The sequence below is a fragment of the Rhinichthys klamathensis genome, unplaced genomic scaffold (assembly GCF_029890125.1).
Source record: "Rhinichthys klamathensis goyatoka isolate OS25496 unplaced genomic scaffold, OSU_Roscu_1.1 h1tg000019l_1, whole genome shotgun sequence".
Lineage (NCBI taxonomy): Eukaryota > Metazoa > Chordata > Actinopteri > Cypriniformes > Leuciscidae > Rhinichthys > Rhinichthys klamathensis.
In genome coordinates, this window is record NW_026606570.1 from 5167664 (window position 1) to 5187849 (window position 20186).

General features: G+C 36.3%; 2 protein-coding genes across 3 annotated transcripts in view; both read left to right on the forward strand.

Moving 5' to 3' along the window:
• The window catches only part of ppil3 (peptidylprolyl isomerase (cyclophilin)-like 3), a 242276-nt gene that overhangs the window by 132456 nt on the left and 89634 nt on the right, over positions 1-20186 (forward strand). The gene's annotated exons all lie outside the window — the stretch shown is intronic.
• Positions 3623-19641, forward strand: olfm1a (olfactomedin 1a). Of its 2 annotated transcripts, none has more exons than XM_056236652.1 (6): positions 3623-3716; positions 8301-8450; positions 8590-8745; positions 10709-10928; positions 16879-16985; positions 18670-19641. In XM_056236652.1, the coding sequence occupies exons 1-6, from the start codon at positions 3651-3653 to the stop codon at positions 19342-19344; spliced, it is 1374 nt and encodes a 457-aa protein (XP_056092627.1). In that variant the 5' UTR covers positions 3623-3650; the 3' UTR covers positions 19345-19641. The 2 variants fall into 2 exon arrangements, with proteins under 2 accessions (XP_056092627.1, XP_056092618.1); XM_056236643.1 differs by lacking the exon at positions 3623-3716 and adding an exon at positions 6116-6521.

The following is a 20186-nucleotide window of genomic DNA, read 5'->3' on the forward strand; positions in this document are numbered from 1 at the left end:
TACGTTTTTACTATAACAGCTATAGAGATTAACGAATCGTGAGATGTTTTTAATTAAAGTATTTAGATCTATGCCCATCACATAAAATGTTGCCGTGATGAGCATTGAGCAGATGACAGTGTGTTGATCGCGAGCATGAAGATCTTATCATTGCAAAGCAGTTTCTGCACTCTCTCTGCTTTCACCAATGCAAACACGATGATGTAAATACAGTAAGAGCTTCGTTGTGCAGTAACGTGCGTCATTGATTTCATAACGAGTTTGGTAAGTGTCAAACACGCGCTGTGTGGAAAGATTGTTCTTTGATCGCTTTCTGTATATAATTTGTTCACAATTTAAATACGATTATTTTCATCCTACTAAAAGAAACGATGTGAAGCTGATATTTTAGTCACTGGCTTGACTTACTGATGCATAAACAGTATTGAACGATTTTGAGAGAAAGATTACCTGTCTGAACTTGAACAATTACACATCAGAAAGTGTTGCTTGGTAGCTCGATCCGAGGCCAGCTCTGTATTGGCCCAAGTTGAGGAAACAGTCTTCGGTGAAATGTTTGGAAATTTCCAGAGAAAATAAAATTAACCCATTGTTTCTTCAGAGGCTCAGATGAAGGAACTAAAAAATACGTTTGTGTTCATGTGTACATCCACACTGAGCAACTGCCATGCTTCGGCTGCGCAGTTCCGCCTGGCATTGAGGGCTGGCATATGCAAATATTTGGAGGCGTACATATTAATGATCCCGACTATTGCGTCACAGTCGGTATTGTGTGGAGAACCGACCGTTTTTCAGGGGTGTTTTTCATAAACGTGAATTAAATGAGAACGCGAAAACAGTCCAGTTTGAGATTCACTCTATGTCATGTCCATGCACTGAACTCTTGTTATTTGACTATACCAAGGTAAATTCAATTTTGAATTATAGGTCACCTTTAAGTCGAATCTGTATGTTCGTTTGGCTGGAAGCAAGTTATTAGTTAAAGTCATATACAGGATGGCTTGAGGGTGAGTAAATCATGGGGTAATTTTCTTTTTAAAGTGACCTACTCCTTTAAATCTGCAGTGGTCAGGTGGTACAGTGGTCATGTCATACAAGTTATAGCTCTCAAAAAATTTCAGGTTTACATGTTAATTACAAGGGTTTTTTTTACAGTTCAGAATGTGAATGCACCTCTATCCACCATGGGGCTCCTTACCATGAAAAAACCCCCCAGAATTATTACATATTTGCATATGTAAATTTAAAAAATAGTCTTCAAACTAAGACTGTTTGCACATTCTGTTTGTTATAGTACTGCAACAGCAGGTGTTAATTCGACCTTTAATTCGAGGAGTTTACTCTAGACTGTTGTGCTTCTTAAGGCCACCGTGGTGATGGCATTTAGCCTATCGCTCTTTTGGGTGAGTCAATTACTGTAAGTATGGAGAAACCTTAACTGTGGCATTTAAGGTCGTTTCTGTTGATTAAATTACAATGTTGAAACTTTAATGTCCTGAATTGGTTTGGTATGTTGGTTAGGCATAAAACGACTTTTATAGGATATTTATGAAATATTTACTCCAAGGCAAGTAGAGGGAGAGCGGGGTACAACCAACACTGTTTGACTTTCTCAGTTTGTGTTCACTTGGGGTTCAGAGTATTTTTTTTTCCCCACATTAATTTCCCACATGTCTAGTACAATTATGTGCTTTTGTTTCATTCATACAGTGTATACTTTTTTCTTGATTTATCACTAACGAATGGAAGTGAAATGTGACAACGCCCCATAGGTGGGGGTTGTAACATGAGGGGCACATTGTAACATGACCATATGACAGATCAAAATGTTATCTGATCTAATAAAAAAAAATGTACAAGACAAACTAAAATATTTTGTCAATATAATACAATTATTAACTTTTTCATATAAAATAATGGCATTTTTTAATAATTAAAAATGAACTAATTTTTGAGTTTGACAAAAAACATATACCACGAATTTAATTTCTCGTGCTATTTATACGCCAAAAATGTTTTTTGTTTTTTTGCGTGCATATGCTACACACTGTAAATCTCTTGGGTAGGATTAGGGATGTTGAGTGCGTGCATATTACACGCGAAAACTGCGTATCATATACACGCAAAAACTATTTTTGGCGTATAAATGGCACGATAAATTAAATTCGTGGTATAGATACGCGCTTTCATATCGTGTTGGTTATACAGCATAGTTCAAAACATAATAATAATGAATAATGTCTGAACATTGACTCTCAGTCTTTATTCACCTTTTCTCATGGTTTCTCAATAGCTCTAGAGTCTAATAAGGGCAGATTGTAACGCAGCGTTTCAACGTTCCTTATCTCTGCGCAACTGGGATTTAAACCCGGCGAATGTCTTCTGCTGGTTATATCAACATTAAATAACTATATTAACTGTTAAATAACAGACATGAGATTAAAATAATATCAGATTTGTCTAATTTTAAATAAACACAAAAAACAAAGATGAAAAATTTACTTTTGCTATAGTTAAATAAATGTTCAGTGATATCTTCCAAAGATATATTTTTTTAATTTTGGCCTATTTTTTCTCTATATAGTGTTGATATGGCAACTAGTATGTACACTAAGTTTCGTCATGTGTGGAAAGTTTTAAACCATGTGTTACAACCCCCACATTAGTTTGTGCCCAGCTCACCTGTAGAATTTAATTAATTGATTATTAATAAGTAATACATTTGATTTTACTATCGTTAAATATATTAAAAGTTTATTAGCATCATGCTTTTACCTATTTTAACAATACAACTTTTAACACACTTTAATATAATTGTACTTTATTATATTTTCTAAAAATATATTTTAGAAAAATATAGGCTACTTCAAGTGAAAATTCAGTTTATTTTTAAAAAGTCTATTTATTTGCAACTAAAATATACTTAGTACACAATTAGTTGTTTCAAAATAGCACACTTCAAGTTACAGTAACTAATTATTAACACAATTGAAGTATTAGTCTGGCTAGTATACTTTATTTATTTATTTTTTTCACCAGGGATACCCAAGGAGGAGTCTCCATGGCAACCTCGCAACACTTTTTATTATCCTTTAGTGAAACCCTGGCACTTCTGCTGTGAACTGTGCTGTTTCTCACCCTCACTGAGAGCTCATGTCCAACAGTGATAGCTGATCAAGTGCGCGCTCTCCACTCAGCTTCTCACGCTGCGCGCGCGCTGCTCATGTCCCTGTGAATACGTTTCTTGAATTTCCCACTCCAGTCCGTGTCACATCCGGTACAGCACCACTGCTTGGCCCCGCTTCTCAAATTTCCTGCCCACACCTTCCCTCTCGTATTAACCAAGCCAAGTTTGTCCAGTGATGAAGTAATATTTTTCGCAGCTTTCGTGCACATCCCTACATTCGCGATCGGATCGGTGGTCCAGGAAGAAAGAGGACGAGGAGGCGTCGAGGAGCTGAGATGAGATAAATATGCAAAGAGACGCATCTGTAAACCATTCCAATCTTATTTTCCCATTATTTTGGCGCTGAATTAAATCATAGCCTTTACGCAATTTCAAGAGGAGCATCTAATAGAGAGCCGGACAGCTGGACAGAAAACAGCTCTGCATGTGATATCTTCGGATCAGGTGGCATCGGCAGCAGAAGATGCAGCCTGCAAGCAAGCTCCTGAGTCTCACCCTCCTTGTACTGATGGGCACTGAACTCACCCAAGTAGGTTTATAAACGCCATTTTCAGCGCACATCTCGGGCTAATTAGGCAGATATGCTCGAAATAAGCCGGTTTCATGTATTATCATAAGTGCAGATTAATCTATTGGGCAGCAGAGATCGGGATGGACTGATATGATAAACCTCATTTAGAAGAAAATCAAAGCGGGGTTTCTCGTATCTAGAGCCTTTGTACCACATGGCTAGAGGGGTTATTTTATAGTAACTTTTATGTGGGTTATTGTGCATGATAATGAATGTGTTTTCATAGTAATAGTTGACAGTTTTATTATTTAAAGATAAATGCCTCTTGGAAGCAGTGAAGTCTGTGTGTGTGAGTGATCATCAGTATCATTGTATCATTTGTATGATTATTCCTATTCAAGATAAAACACTCCAGGGCTTGTGCAGTGTATTCTCATTATCCACACTGTGATTGTCTCTGACACTCTACAATCTCACTTTGAAGACAGAAATAGCAAGCAAATTGCTTTCTCCACACTCATGATGCTTTCTCTTCAGTAGCCTAACTGTTTTTCTCACGCCTTTGACATTTTACACTGTTGGTGAGTTAATCAAATGGAAAAAAAGCTATACTGAAGGGGCAAGGTCATTTGCTTTTACAGAAAAATAATTTAGCCTCTTTTCAATAATCTAATAGGCTGTTTGTTCTGTGAGAGAAACCAAATGCAAGTTTTGCTTTTCTTCATTTGTTTTTTTTCTTTCATGGGGCTTTTTTATTATTATTATTTCACCTTATACAAGCTATTAAGAAAACATGCTAAAATTATGTTAGTTTATGAACTGTGATTTATTGTATGATTAATTTAACTGAATCAGTTGTCTGAAACTAAGTGCCCTATGCCATGATTTGTAATCTGCCCCAAATTATAAATCACTGAAGAAAAAAAAAGAAGCTTGTTTCAATTAATAAAAATGCAGGTTGATACAAAATTGACATATTATGGAGTTAGAAGCACTTCATATTACAGCATGTTAATAAATTCAGAAGTAAAACATTATTTTAGACAATATCTTTAATTAATCTTTAATCAAAATAAGTTGATTCGCATGTTATTATTTTATAAAATTGCTCAAAACGTTCGTAAATATGGTTGACCTGCATAGGAAGGAAATTTCTCATGTGTAAATCAGTGACCTATCAGGTATTCCCCCTTTTGTGTTAGTGCAGGTGAAAACAAATGTTGCTAGCCAAAATCACATAGAAAAGGGACCGAAAATGAAGACGATAGAGAGGAAAAGGATGTTCTTAAATTAAATCTGTTATTTGTCACCATGTTCATTAGGAACATGTCTATGGTGTATATGTGTAGCCTAGTACAAGCCAAATATGTTTGATTTAAAAAATAATAATTATCTACTGTTTGCTGGGCAAGGGGGTGGTGGGTGGCATGGGGTCTGATTGGAACTTGACCAAGATACAAATGTTAAAAATGAGAAGGAGACCTATACTGCCCTCTTTTGGTCAAATAATATCATGACATGCTGAAAGACAATTGGTCAGCTATCCTTTCAAAATTCCCCTGTTCAGAAGTGACTCATAAATAAAACTCATAAAGCACTGTTTTAAAGTGTGCATAAGTGAGTAATCTTTTTAATCTAACATCTGCTGATATTTTAGAGTTTAACATGCTCAGTGAGCATTAATCAACTTTATTCTATCTAGCACATCAATAATGTTTGTATGCCTACTGTGTAGGCCTACTGCATACCGTAGAGAGTCGAGGTACTTAAGTAATCGTTACTATTACACCGATGAGCCGGAATATTACTACACAGCGCGCGAATTATTCAACGGAGTCGACTTTGTAATTTCGTCTCCCGTAAACCAAATTTTATATCGTCTCCAGCACACTTGACAGCCCCCGTGTGTATGTAAATTTATAACAAAGCAAAAAATAAAATTAAAAATTAAAATAAATTACTGTAGCCTAGATGTTTTGCCGTTTCCGTTCAATCGGAATGCAGTCGCGAACTACAACAGGCGAACGCGCCTTCTGTTCGCAAGCATATTTAGCACATATTCTGAAAAACTTGTATTATGTTATCCAACTTTGATGCATAGCCTACTGAAACGTTGTTTCATTACACTTTTTAAATATTTAGTTAATTACTTATTAAGACAATCACTATCTGCATCAAAGAGAGCTGGCGCCTCGCTCTTACAGTAGGCTAGGCTATTTAGGAGCAGAGTGAGTGCACTATCTTGTCTACGTTTTTTTAAGTAAGCTGTCAGTGTGAGTATCGTGATACATACTAAGGAAAACTCTGTGCGTGTTCTGTGATTTCGTTCGTGCGTCGAGCGCCAGGGGGAGGTTTGTGATATTTATGAATATTTCACCAATACTGGCTGGGCGGGGGCACGGAACCAAAGAGATGAGATCGTCTGCTGAACTGCCGTCGTTCGTTATTCGCGTGAAGAGAGGAGACAGCACAGCACTCTGCTTATAAACCGAGAGAGCTTGCGTAATTATAAAGTTCAGTATAGTATAGGTGCGAGCAGAAACGTCCGAGATGAATTCATTTACACTGAGTGCTTTACAAAAGCACATCACCTCTGTCAGTAGCGCAGGTTACCAGCACAGTTCTCTACTGGAATGTGTATAATGAAGGTTACTGGGAAAGAGAAGAGCAGAGATGTCGGTGCCTTTGCTGAAAATTGGAGTAGTGCTCAGCACGATGGCAATGATCACCAACTGGATGTCGCAAACGTTGCCCTCTCTAGTTGGTCTGAATAGCACCAAATTAAGCGTGGCACCTCCGGGTGTGCCGGACCGGAGCACTGGCGTGAGTTTCCTTATTCTCTTTGTTCATGTTCAATTTAGACAATATGAGCTGCAAAATATATTAAAATATTATTTACACGTTACAAATGGTTATGATATTTGAATAATGCATGTTATAAAATGGAAAAATGATGTAGCTAATTCATACAGTATAGGCTATAAAAAAGACATTCCAACTCTATTAAAAAGAACAAATAAAAAAAGTATTTTTACGTTGTAGACTATATGCTAATATCATGTTTTATTCATGGTGCATAGTATTCTTTTAAGTAGGCTACTGTTCATTGGAGAGTAACATATACCATAATATGAATATGGTAATTATTTAGTACTGTGGATTGAAGTATATGGTATTACCCTGTGATATCATTACCTTGGTACAGTAGTACCGCCATATACTTTTTATAAGGAGAGTTTCAGTGTGCAACTTAATGTTGATTCAGATTTTGTGCATCAGATTTAAACCTAAGGAGACAGAGGGTTTTGTCCATTGAAAGTGACACATAACATTGGATATCAATAAAAATTAACCTGATAAAACTAAAACGGCAGGTGATTATTGACTTTGAGTGGGTTTGTAGTCTTGGGTAATTGTTATGAGTCACCTATCTATGCTGTGTTGAAATCTATACTATTTAAATCAGTTATTTGTGAGCAAGACAAAGATACTATCTTTTCTATATTTGTTTAAATATATGCCTTCACTATTTTGATATTGTGGTGAGCTCTATCCTCACGCAATAAAAACAATAGATTGTATTTTAATCTGAATTCAGCATTACAGTAGCAGCAGATTTACAAAGATGTTCCTTAGATTTAATAAAAAGTGCTTTCTGTCCGCACTGGTTTTGAATATGGATTATTCATTAGATTACTCAGGATTAGGGCAAGACATACGGAAACGCTCACTCTTCCAGATGGCTCTTTTATGTAAAGCCACTGGGTCATAAAATCCCCTTCGAGAAAAGACCATTTCACATCAAAGCACCAATTATGAAAATCCTTAGAAAACTGTATTTTGTCAGTATATATTGACCACTAATACACTGCTCTGCTCTTGATGGACAAGGAGAAACAAAAAATGAGAGTGTGTGTGAGAGAGAGAGAGAGAGAGAGAGAGAGAGAGAGAGAGAGAGAGAGAGAGAGAGAGAGAGAGAGAGAGAGAGAGAGAGAGAGAGAGAGAGAGAGAGAGAACTGAGATGCTGTAGCTTGGCTCAATAATAAGTTTCCTTAGTCCTGCCACAAATGATCATATATTATTTTGTTAAGCTATAGCCTACACTTTATAAACACTTTTGCTGGAAATCAATTGCATACAGTGTGACACATTACTGATTTGTTTATAATTTCATCTCATTTTGAATATAACTCTCATCCTTCCAAGATTAGCAAGTCGTTCTTACAATCCCAAAACCTTCATCTATATCAGCCAGTTAAATAACATTACCTCAGTGACATATTTACTTCAGCAGAATTCACAAAAGCAACATTCCATAAACCACAGTCACCAAGTGTTTAAAGAAACACATGATTGATTAAATGTAAGATTATTGCAACGTAAACATTAAGACATATCATAAGAAACATAAGAACTGGCATGACCGTTTCTGTCAACTGGCCAGAAAACTCTTCCAGTCTGACCCTTGTGTAAGTGTTCAGGCAATTAACCTTCCCAAAGAATGCAGTCAGTGGAAAAAAGGATAACATTTTTATAAAGCTGCAACAGCACATCCCGATCAGTCACTGACCTTTTTTCCTCTTGGTTTTGCCCCTTGCCCAGGTGCTGCCTGCTAACCCTGAGGAGTCGTGGCAGGTGTACAGCTCAGCGCAAGACAGTGAGGGCAGGTGTGTGTGCACTGTTGTGGCTCCTCAGCAGACCATGTGTTCACGGGACGCCAGAACCAAACAACTGAGACAGCTCCTGGAAAAAGTAACCTTTGAAAATAATCCACACACAAATATCCACACAACGCCCTACTGTTAGAATACATAGCTCACTTTCACAGATCTTTTCGGCAGGGTCGTCACCCAGCACATGGCTTATTACTCGTCTATATGTTCTCTTTCAGGTCCAGAATATGACTCAGTCCATCCAGAGTCTTGACCAGAGGACCCAGAAAGACCTGGAGTATGTGCAAAGAATGGAGGTGCAGTTGAAAGGCCTGGAATCTAAGTTCAAACAGGTGGAGGAAAGCCACAAGCAGAATATCGCAAAGCAATACAAGGTGTGTACAAACAAATATATGAACTCATCCAAATTTTCTTCACTGTGATTATTCCATTTGTAAATGTCATATTTAATTCGTAACCGCATACAATGTTTCTCATTTACAAAAAGGTTAGCTCACTTATTTAATTCCGCTCCCAACACCGGCCTTTAACATTACATTAACTAATCGATCTTTGAGAAAACAACTGAGCATATTCATTTTCTGTATATCTGCATGCCAAGTGAGCTCAGAATATTTGTTATGAATGATTTCTCCTCCTGAGTGGATGACACAGGCATTTTCCACCACAAGTGAATTACAAAATATGATTCATTTTCCATCTTAGGTATTGTTAGCTGCCTGATATCAATTGCATCTGCATGCTAATGAGGCCGTTGCTATTTTTCGAAACGGAGGCGCAGTGATTTGTTGCGCATTGCAATTTGCAGTGCGTATCAAGCTCCCAAAGTGGCATAGATTTTATAGATCTGTCTAGCACAGTCTTTTAGCTCCTTCAGCATCATCTGGCCATTCAAAGTCTTCTAAACGAAAATAGTGCATTGGACATTTTGTTTTTGTTAAACTGAATATTATGGTCAGGAATGTGCACACAAATCTGGCAGGTCAGAAGGCCAGTGTTGGCAGCACCTCTTTTTCATTTACCAAGTAAGAAAACTACTCAAAACATTTTAAGGCTTGACCTTTAAACATTTATTACATGAAAGCATCAAATATTTGGATGCAATCACTGGAAAAGGTCACCGTATACACCGTCATGATCTTTATACCACAGCCTACATAGCGCTGTTCACTCTCAGAAGTTCAGGTATACACAGAGCATATATACAAACATGGCATTTCAGCTGAAGTAGGAAAACATAAAGAATGAATTTGATAAATGGAATCAAAGGACATGGGAAATGCATTTTCTTTGTTTGGACGAAGATTATTTAGCACTTTATGATCCCAGTACAATATAATATAAACATCCTTTCAAACGTTTGGGGTCAGTAAGTTTCTTTCTTTCTTTCTTTCTTAAAAAGAAATGAATTCAATTTTAAGAATGCATTTATAAAGAATGCATTACATTTATTTACAGTATGACATTTCTAATATTACAAAAGATTTTCTATTTCAAATAAATGCTTTTCTCTTGAACTTTCTATTCATCAAAAAAAATGTGGGGAAAAAATGTATCACCGTTTTCTCAACAACAAACATTTTTTGAATGGTAGTGTCCTCATTTATGTGCATAAACTTGGGCATAAACCATCATGATTATTTGCACATCTGCAAATAATTTCGAAGCATGCATTTGTGTGTTAGTTCATCCTATTTCATTTTTTTTCATATCAAATGTGTTGCATTATTTCTGTACATGCAGCTGTATCTGTGAACATGTGTGTATTAGAAAGGCTAGCGAGTTAGCTATTCAACAAAATTTTATTTTCTTGCTTGCAGGGCTAACTTTATGAATTAAATCAAAGCTGCAGAGACTGAAGAACAAGTTCAATCCCATTGTAATCCTCAGCTGGCCAACTGATCGCATCATTCAGTTTATTTTAAATACAAAGCACCTTTGAATTATGTTTGCGCTCTTTTTGTGCATGCCACTATTGCAGCCTTCCTTGAGTAGATTTTCTTATGTTATGACATCTTCTCCATGTCTTTTCCTAATTCAGATTTGTTTATGCACATTTGGATATTTTGAAACAAAGAGAAACTATTGTTGTATGTGAAGCATGTAACCTTCGACACCTTGCATTTTAAACGTTGGAAAATAAAGAGAGTTTTTTCAAATTTTTGCTGGTGTACTGAGAACTTGTTTTATGCCATGTTGAACTCTACATCTGTTTTGCTAGGCACACTCAGAAATTATGATAGAGTAGGCAGAGAGGGCAAGTGCAGGGCAAGACAGGTGTTTGGACGCAATCATTGCACGCATGCCTACTGAACCAAGCCTATTTTAACCTTTCAGGCCATAAAAGCGAAAATGGAGGAACTTAGGCCAATGATACCAGTGTTGGAGGAATACAAGGCCGATGCAAAATTGGTAATGCAGTTTAAAGAGGAGGTCAAGAATCTGACATCAGTGCTAAATGAACTGCAGGAGGAGATCGGGGCCTTTGACTACGAGGAGCTTCACAACAGGGTGTCTAATCTTGAGGAGAGGCTTCGTGCATGCATGCAAAAATTAGGTAGGATGAGTTTGAGCACAAACACAAACAACCTTTATGTTTCATTGCATAATATTACATACGACTCTGCACAAGAAGAACAATTTGTTGTTATAACACACACACACACACACACACACACTTTAGCATGCATGAAAATAAGATATTTCTCTATTTCACTTTTTTTTTAATTACCATTTGAACAGGCCAGAAAAAGCAGCTAGAAAAATATATATTGGTGTTGCTTTTATACAGTTATATTAAAAAAGTAAAAACGGCATAAATAAAGGCACACCACATTATCAGTACATATAGCCAATAATCTAGCCTTATATGTTTTTGTAAATGCAAATTCAAGATACTTCCCTTCAGATAAATGGTCCTGACTCAGTGAATGATGATTGAGCAAAACACAGTAATTTACTGTTCTGCTTGGAGGCATTAGCATGCTGAATCTACACAACACAACGTGTGCGCCGGTCCTTCCTTTATCCCTGTCACTTTCCCTGTTTGAAATGCTGTATCTCAGCATAGCTAATCTGATACAGATAGTAGCGCCAGAATCAGATGTTGCCTTATTCTAAAATGAGGAATGGATCTCATATGGATGTTAGACACAGACGTGACTAATGAGAAGCTGCTGTGCTGTTCTCTCTTAACAAAATGCCGTTGGGTCCACCTGAGCCATGGCATGAATTCATAGTGACTTTACAGGTAAATTAAATAGCATTATCAAAATCAGTATGACAGGACACAGTCTTTGAAATGTCTCTGATTTATAGACAAATCCTCAGTTGAATGAATATCAAATGATTTTATCCAAAAGCAAAATGTACGTTTTTCACAGAAATCTTAATCATACATTGGAATATAGGTCAGAAGTAACAATAGAGAATTGCTCTTCTTTTTTGGAGCATTTATTTTAGATTCAGACGAATAACAGATTTATTACTCATGCATAATGCAAATGCAGCCTTACTTTGATTGATTAAAGGAGGACAGCATGCTGGGTTTGGTGCTTAACAATAAATACCCCCCAAATATTCCACACAAAAAAAGAGCTACACTCTTGAGTTTTCCTCTGAGCCAAAAGCTACATGCAGTGATAAAGAGAGCCATCTAAATATGATCATGGGATTCTATTGAAAGATTGCTATTCCCAGTACAGTAATCTCCTGGCTGCATGAATTTCTAATGCTGCATTACGCAAGGGAGTTAAATCACTGGATGAGAAAAGAAAAAAAAACCATTGATAATTTGTTCACTCAGTGCAATATAAATGAGATGGCCTTAATTGTAGTCAATAGTGTTTTGAGGGAAGCAAGCCTGAACCAGCTATTTTGTGACTGTTTACCATAAAATGTCAAGCATTTTTAACAGTGTCCTGCAAAATGATGTTATAATAAATCAAAACATATTTTAAACCATTTCCAATTATTCTATAATACCTGTAATAGGTCATATTAATTGAAATGCTTTATTATATTATATTATATTTTGAAATAAGTATATTATGCTCACTAAGGCTGCATTTATTTAATCAAAAGTATGGTAAAACAGATATATTGTGAAATATTATTACAATTTAAAATAACTGTTTTCTATTTTAATATATTTTCCTGTAATTTTATTATTTTGATGGTAAAGCTGTATTTTTAGCAGCCATTATTTCAGATTTCAGTGTCACACAATCCTTCAGAAATCATTATAATATGCTGATTTGATACTCAAGAAACATTTATTATTATTATCAATGTTGAAAACAGTTTTGCTGCTTAATATTTTTGTGGATTGAAACTGTGACATGTGATACATTATTTTCAGAATTATTTTGAGGAATAGAAAGTTTATTTCAGAGGAATAACAGCATTTATTTGAAAATATCAATTTTTCTTTACTGTAACTTTCGATTAATTAAGGCATCTTTGCTGAATATAAGTATGATCCCCCCCCCCCCAAAAAAAGAAAAAAACATACATATGTACAATTTAATCTAAAATCTTGATTGAAAAAAGTCAACAACCATTTCCAATTCCATTTATTAAGGTCCATATGTTGTGCCATATATGATCCATTCAGTTGATTGCTTGGATAAAATCACCAAGTCAACGCAAAGAGTTATTAATACATTAAAACTAGTAATGGGTTCCCGCTAAGCTTCTCTAACCGATTATGTATCCAATGCCATTCCATTATGCATAGCATAGTAGATTTAGCTGAAGAAACATTTAATGCCACGCCTAGGGATGGGACGGTATGAAAATTTCATATCACGATTATAGTGACCAAAGTTATCACGATTATCAATATTATCACGGTTTTGTTAAAATGAGATGGAAATGTTCAAAAAGAACTGATGCTCACCCTGAAAACATTTGAAAATCAACAAACAAAAAATACAATTAGCAGGCTAGCAGCTATATGCACTTTTTTAAGCATAAACATTATATTAACATTAACATGGAGCCCTGAGAGTGAGAGGTATAAGTTTTCCTAGTGCAGGTTTTAATGAACCCGTCATTAAACCCTATCATTAATAATGATAATAACACTTATGGATGTGTGTATGACTGAATATTATTATTATTAATAAATAATAAATCGCTTTCTCTCTCACACACACACTCACACGCACGCACGCACACACACTTTAAATGAACAAAATATGTTGGTTGGGTCAGGGTGACTAAACTACTGGAATACTTATAATGACTGTTGTAAATAGCAACGCACTACACAGCGCACATCCATGTCTCGGATCACCGTGGACGCAATCTCTGGTTTCATTCAAATGTGTATGTCTTGCGTCTCAGTTTTGACTGTTTTGAAAATTAAATCAGAGTAATTTAGTATTAATACTACTACAATATTGTTGTAGTGATCACATTTACTTTACGATTGATTTGGACACTGTAACTTGTATAATGGATTTATAAACCGGCAAGATTTAAAAACATTAAGTTAATCACAATTCAATATTTCATGTCCCTTAAATTATTTCTGTGGTAAAAAATAAAAAAATAAAACTGTAATAAGTTTACTATGAATGAATACAATACATTATCCCTTAAATGTCACCCTTAATAGTTTGAATATGTTCGTTCGTCTTGGCTCAAATCCACTTGCTGTAAAACTTTTCTCTTCGCGGAAGCTTTGCAATAATTACAAGTGAGATAATGAAATAATTCATCTCCAATACATTTTTTGTCTAATTATTTGCCCAAGTTAGTTGTGCTATTAAGGTAAAAAATTAACTCAGTGGGTGGTTGTCACGTAACGTTAGATGACTTAGCAGATTTGACGTGTTTCAGATTTGACCCCCTTTTGCAGCGACTTTCCTCTTGCAAGATTTGCAGACAGGCTGCCCATCCTCGATTAAATTGCCCTCGGGACTCTTGTAATAGCCAAAATACGACCATACCTCCGATTTTGTCCTCTTGGATGGCTGAAAAATCTCCCGTGCGCTGTCACTGCCTTCCGCCATGTCTTCTCGCGCAAAAAAACAACATTGCATCTGCGCACCTGCTCGCGTCGCGCCTGAGTCAGACTGATTCTGGCTGGACAGGATTTACCGCGAGTTTTCAAAATCACGATAATCAAACACGGTTTTTATGATAATTAAATTTTAAACGATAATACTAACCGCCAGGCCATTTTATCGTGGTTTATCGTGAAACCGGTAATCGTCCCATCCCTAGCCACGCCATTATGTAAATATCTGGGAAAATTACACAAACATGTTATCTATGCAGAGCAGCAGTCACACATTAGCGATGTAGGGCTGTGAACTCGGTGATGCTTGCTATATATTTCAACATAATTGCATCAACAGTCAGAAATCATGAGCACTAAAGATCCCAGCCTTCAATCCACAGTATATTCAGTTGTACGACTGCTTTGCAATCCTAGAAAAAGGTACTTTGCTATTTATCTCCAAAAATACTAACAAAAACTCTACTAACATCGGGTCTGGTCGGGCCTGTGCTGAGACAATTAGTCAGGCTGGTGCTTACTGAATATTGTGTATCATACAATATCTTTGAATTCAGGTTTTGGAACAGAGAATTGGGTGAATAAATCACAACTCATTCAATCCCAAAAGGATTATGGAATTGCACAGGTCAATATTAGCAGATTATGAGTAATCGTATAGAGGTCAGTCTGTTCAAGGGCTTTGCAGTGAATTTAATGTAGGGTAAATCAGTATTATTTGATTGCAGTGCTTTTATGCCAAAGCTTGTATTTTTAAAAATATATAATATGGCCCACTGATTTGTAATTTGAAAGAAGAGCACAATATAAAATAAATAAGAGATAACGGACAGTCGGCTGAGCATGATCGCAAAATAAACCCTGATGTAAAGCAGAAGGGTTTTATATCATCGTGAAAGGGTTTATTTTGTGACAATGACTGGCTGACTCACCAACCAAATAAATACATGAACATTAAATATTGAGGGTTTTTTTATTATGTAAGAAGAAAGAGAGCACAAAGGGAAACAAGAGACTTGAAAACTGTCAGATATACAGTTTGGTGCCATTATATTTCAGTGATTGACCAATCAGAATCAAGTATTCTGGAGAGCCATGTAATGACACCTGATAGCCAGGTCAGTGAAATTTAAAAGTTCTTTCACCAGAACTGACTCCAGTTAAGTTTTATATAAAGCATCACAATGATCACATTTCAGTGTCAAGAACAGAATATTGTAAAAAAAAATATCATGGGGAAACAGAGGAGTGTCTATAAATGTACATTTCGTTTTAAAGCAGTTGCTATTCCCCAGTGAACTGCCAGAACAACACAACCAGAGAGAGAAAGAGAAAGTGAGAGAAAGGGATACAGCATCAATTCTCTGATAAAGTGACAAAAAAGAGGTCCAGAAAGAAGTATATAAATGAGAGAAGAACACGCTTCCTTGTGAGGACTCTTACAACACTGCAGACGTCTACAGAAGTTATGCTCCAGTGCGTCTGTCTGACACTGTGTCAAAACAGAGAGTATGAGAGGTTCACTGATGCCTGCAAACTTATGCCTGAGTGCCTAACACACGGCAGAATATGACAGGAACTCCAACGCCTCCCCCATCCACCACAAACCCATTTACCAGTGCAGAACATTGAAGTTTAGCAGCATTTCACTCTCTCATAAGAAAGCAAAGGAGCAACATGTTAAAGGAAATAGAAGAGTTCACCAAGAATGAAAAAATCTTTCATCGTTTACTTACCCTCATGTCATTACAACTCATATTCAGGATGTTCATATTGCTCTTTTCTACGCAATGAAAGCAAATGGTGACAAAGGCTGTCAAGCTCCAGAAATGACAAAAAGCACCATAAAAGTAGCATTACAGTAGTCCCAACTCGTGCACTATATTCCAAGTCATTCATGCAATTTGAATATGCACATTTTCAAATGTGGCATATCACATTATGAGACACATGAGAACCAATGACGTTTGGTGTCACTGACGTCAAACCTGGTGTGATACATCCCGACGCACAATAGAATATTATCAGTGAATAACTTAAAATATCCCCTGATGGTGATATGGGTGAGTTCATCAAATATTTACTGCTGAACTTATATAGCACACATTTTTTATTTGATATTGTTGGAGCTTGACAGCTTTTGGTCACCATTCACTTTCATTGCATGGAAAAGAGCAGCATAAAAACTCTTCCAAATATTTCCTTTTGTGTTCTACTGAAGAAAAAAAATTGTCGGTAACACTTTATTTTACAGTGTCCTTCTTACACGTTACATGTAGTTACTATAATTACTATAAATACATGCAACTAACCCTAAAACACACCCTAATCCTAAACCCTAACCCTATATTAAGTAGATGAAGTTAATTAGTACTTAAATGTATAGTTACACTGTAACACGGACAAGATGTCATACATGTTTGTAACTACATGGGGGTGGGTAAATGATAAAAAAGTATTTTTTTACTGTTATTACCAGCTTGTGGGAAGCTGACAGGAATAAGTGATGCTATAACCATGAAGACATCTGGATCAAGATATGGATCCTGGATGACAGATCCGCTTGCCCCTGACGGTGATACGAGGGTGAGTTCATCAAATCTTTACTGTCTTAACTCAATTCCTTTGGATTTCTGTGTAGGAGAAAATAGCCTTGATCACTTCACACCCCTCATTTTAATCACAACTGACTTTCTTCTGTTTAAGTTTTTCTTGGCTAAAATGTATTTGACTTCGTCTTATCAGCACTCTTTTTATCCCTACAGTGTATTTTCTTGCAAACATGCCAAGAGTGTGGTTTATTAAATTACCAGCACACATTAAGATGCAAATGATCAGTGTAAATCTTGCAAGATTTCATTAGTGTGGCAGCAAAGTCATTCCCAGTAAGAGCTGAATGATGTCTGTTAATTCCTGTGTCAGTGTTTCCTACACACAAGCGTTGGTATATTGCTGTTGGTTTCATATCTTTGTTTTCACATACTTTAGTAGTCTGTGCTGAAAACAAGAATCTTGTAAGACTATTTTAGTTCCCTGCCTTTGCAAGCTTTCTGTCTTTCTCCAATTTCTTGAACAAATCAAACACATCCATCTTGGTTGGATGTCAGTAGCAAGTAAGTTGCTTGACAACTAATCCATGATCCCATCATATATTAATGCAACAACTTCAAAGAGGATGGCTGAAGGTGAAGCTGTGGAGTTTTTAGCCCCTTTGAGATGGATCGATCCAGTAGAAAAGCCCAGAAACAGAAAGGCATCTGACCTGCAGATCTGTCTGAGCCTTAAATGATTGATGAGGGGTCAGAGAGTTGCCCTTGAGTGAAGCCTCTGATAGCCTTAGAGTGCAGCTTTCATATATTTCAGGGTCAGACCATTTTAAAAATGTGCTTGTTTTAAGGATTGGGTTTTAGGAAATAGGTTCACTGCAGGGATATGCTAATATAGGCAAGTAAAAAAAAACCGGACAGACCAGTCCTAAGGACTCAGGTTACATACTAACCTTGACTGTGAAGGGATCAATGACATAAGATTGTCCACATTAAAGAAAAGGAAAAAAAAAATCACATGTGTCAAGCCAAAGGAATGTCATGTGGTGTAAACATAAAGTAAAAATTAATAACATATTTTCCTTAAACCTCGAGAGTGTAAACATTTAGTCATTTTTTTTTAAATAAATATAAATATACTTTAAGTAAAAGCTTTTTGACAAATAAATCGAATGTTTCATTTATAAATAATTCATAAATAATTCATAATTCATATTTATTAATTCATTAATGTCATTATTTTTTATACCACATGACATTTTACAACCTGGACTCACTTTGCCTTGTCACAGAAAGGTCAGATTTTCTGATAATTTAAGAGGCTTATTGATCTTGACACAGCCATGAGGGTCTGCACGGTCCGATCTCTATGATATCATTTCATGTTTTGTCATGTCTTGTCATGTCTGGTCTCTCCATATGACTTGGCTATGGTTGACAGAAGTTTTCAAATATTAACACCAGTGCAGCTAAAGACCATTTAATAATTTCTAATAATAATAAAAGACTATACCAAAGTGCTTAATAAGGTGTTCTTCTTTTAATGAGACTTCCCAGGACCTTTCATATCATTACAGTTGTCTCACCCAGACATTTTTACCCAGAACATTTTCAGAAATTAAAAACCTGCTTACTATAGCATGAGTAACTGTATGCATTTGTAATGCATTTTTTAATAAATTAATAGGTAGGACACTGATGCTCAATCATTTTTCCACCACCAGGTGTGGTACATGGACGGTTACCACAACAATCGCTTTGTCCGGGAATACAAGTCCATGGCCGACTTCATGTATTCGGACAACTTCACCTCGCATCGACTTCCTCACCCCTGGTCGGGCACAGGACAGGTGGTCTACAACGGCTCCATCTACTTCAATAAGTTCCAAAGCAACACCATCATCAAATTCGACTTTAAGACAGCCACCATCAGCAAGTCTGGTCAGCTGGATTACGCCGGCTTCAACAACCGCTACCACTATTCCTGGGGTGGTCACTCCGACATTGACCTAATGGTGGACGAAGGTGGGCTTTGGGCCGTGTATGCCACTAATCAAAATGCTGGAAACATTATCATCAGCAAGCTCAACCCATCAACCCTGCAGATCATCAAAAGCTACACCACCAACCACCCAAAGAGGAGCGCAGGTGAGGCTTTCATGATCTGCGGGACGCTTTATGTCACCAATGGATACTCGGGAGGGACAAAGGTCTACTATGCTTTCCATACCAACTCCTCTACTTATGAGTATATCGACATCCCATTACAGAACAAGTATTCCCATATCTCCATGCTGGATTATAACCCTAGAGACAGAGCTCTTTATGCATGGAACAATGGACACCAGGTGCTGTATAACGTCACCTTGTTCCACCTCATTCGCTCTGAGGAACTCTAAAGTGGCATTCTCCATCCGTCTAAGCTATACAGTAGCACTGAGGGAATTTATTACTGAAAATTAGAGTAATGCCTGATGATTGTTCAATAAAAGAAGGCGTATCAAAAGTAATAGTTAATGGCAACATAATGAAAAGCTGCCAAAAAGTCTTTTTTTAAGCTCTCCTTAGATGATTGTGTTTGAATTGTCACTGCTAAAAAAAGAAAAGATTGTATTAGTTAGTATTTTATCTTATTGTACATTTAAAAATGTCGAAACATGATTAAACAAAATTACGTACGATAATAAGATTTTTTTCTAGTATTAAGCATAAATTGAACAGAATTCGGTTAGATTTATTCTTAAAACAAAAATAACACATATATATATATATATATACTTGTACAGCTTACAAATATGATTCAATTACATAGTAGAGGGTATAGAAGCTTGATGAAAGAAAGATGTCATTAAGTTACCCAGTTATGTCCTTTGTATTGAGAGCAATCAAAACTATTTAACATCAACTAAAGAACCGAAGGCACTGACTGTTGGAGGCAATCTGTTAAAGAACTGCAGTGTGCTGTTGTGACTGTATGTAGTTTCTGATCTTCGCAAACATTTGCATGAGCATTTTTTAAGCACTACAAAACACATGATTGTATGTTTGTTTTGTTTTTTGTTAATTCTTTTTCGCAGTAATATGAACCTTGAATGTGAAAAAGAGATTCGATTAGTAATGGGTTTGCTATGCTTCCTGCCATGTTTCATTTTTGCTGTATCTTTTGTTATGGGTTATCTTTTTTATTTATTTTTTGTGTTTATAAAGTGACTCAGTGACTTAGTAGGTTGGATTGTAAGAA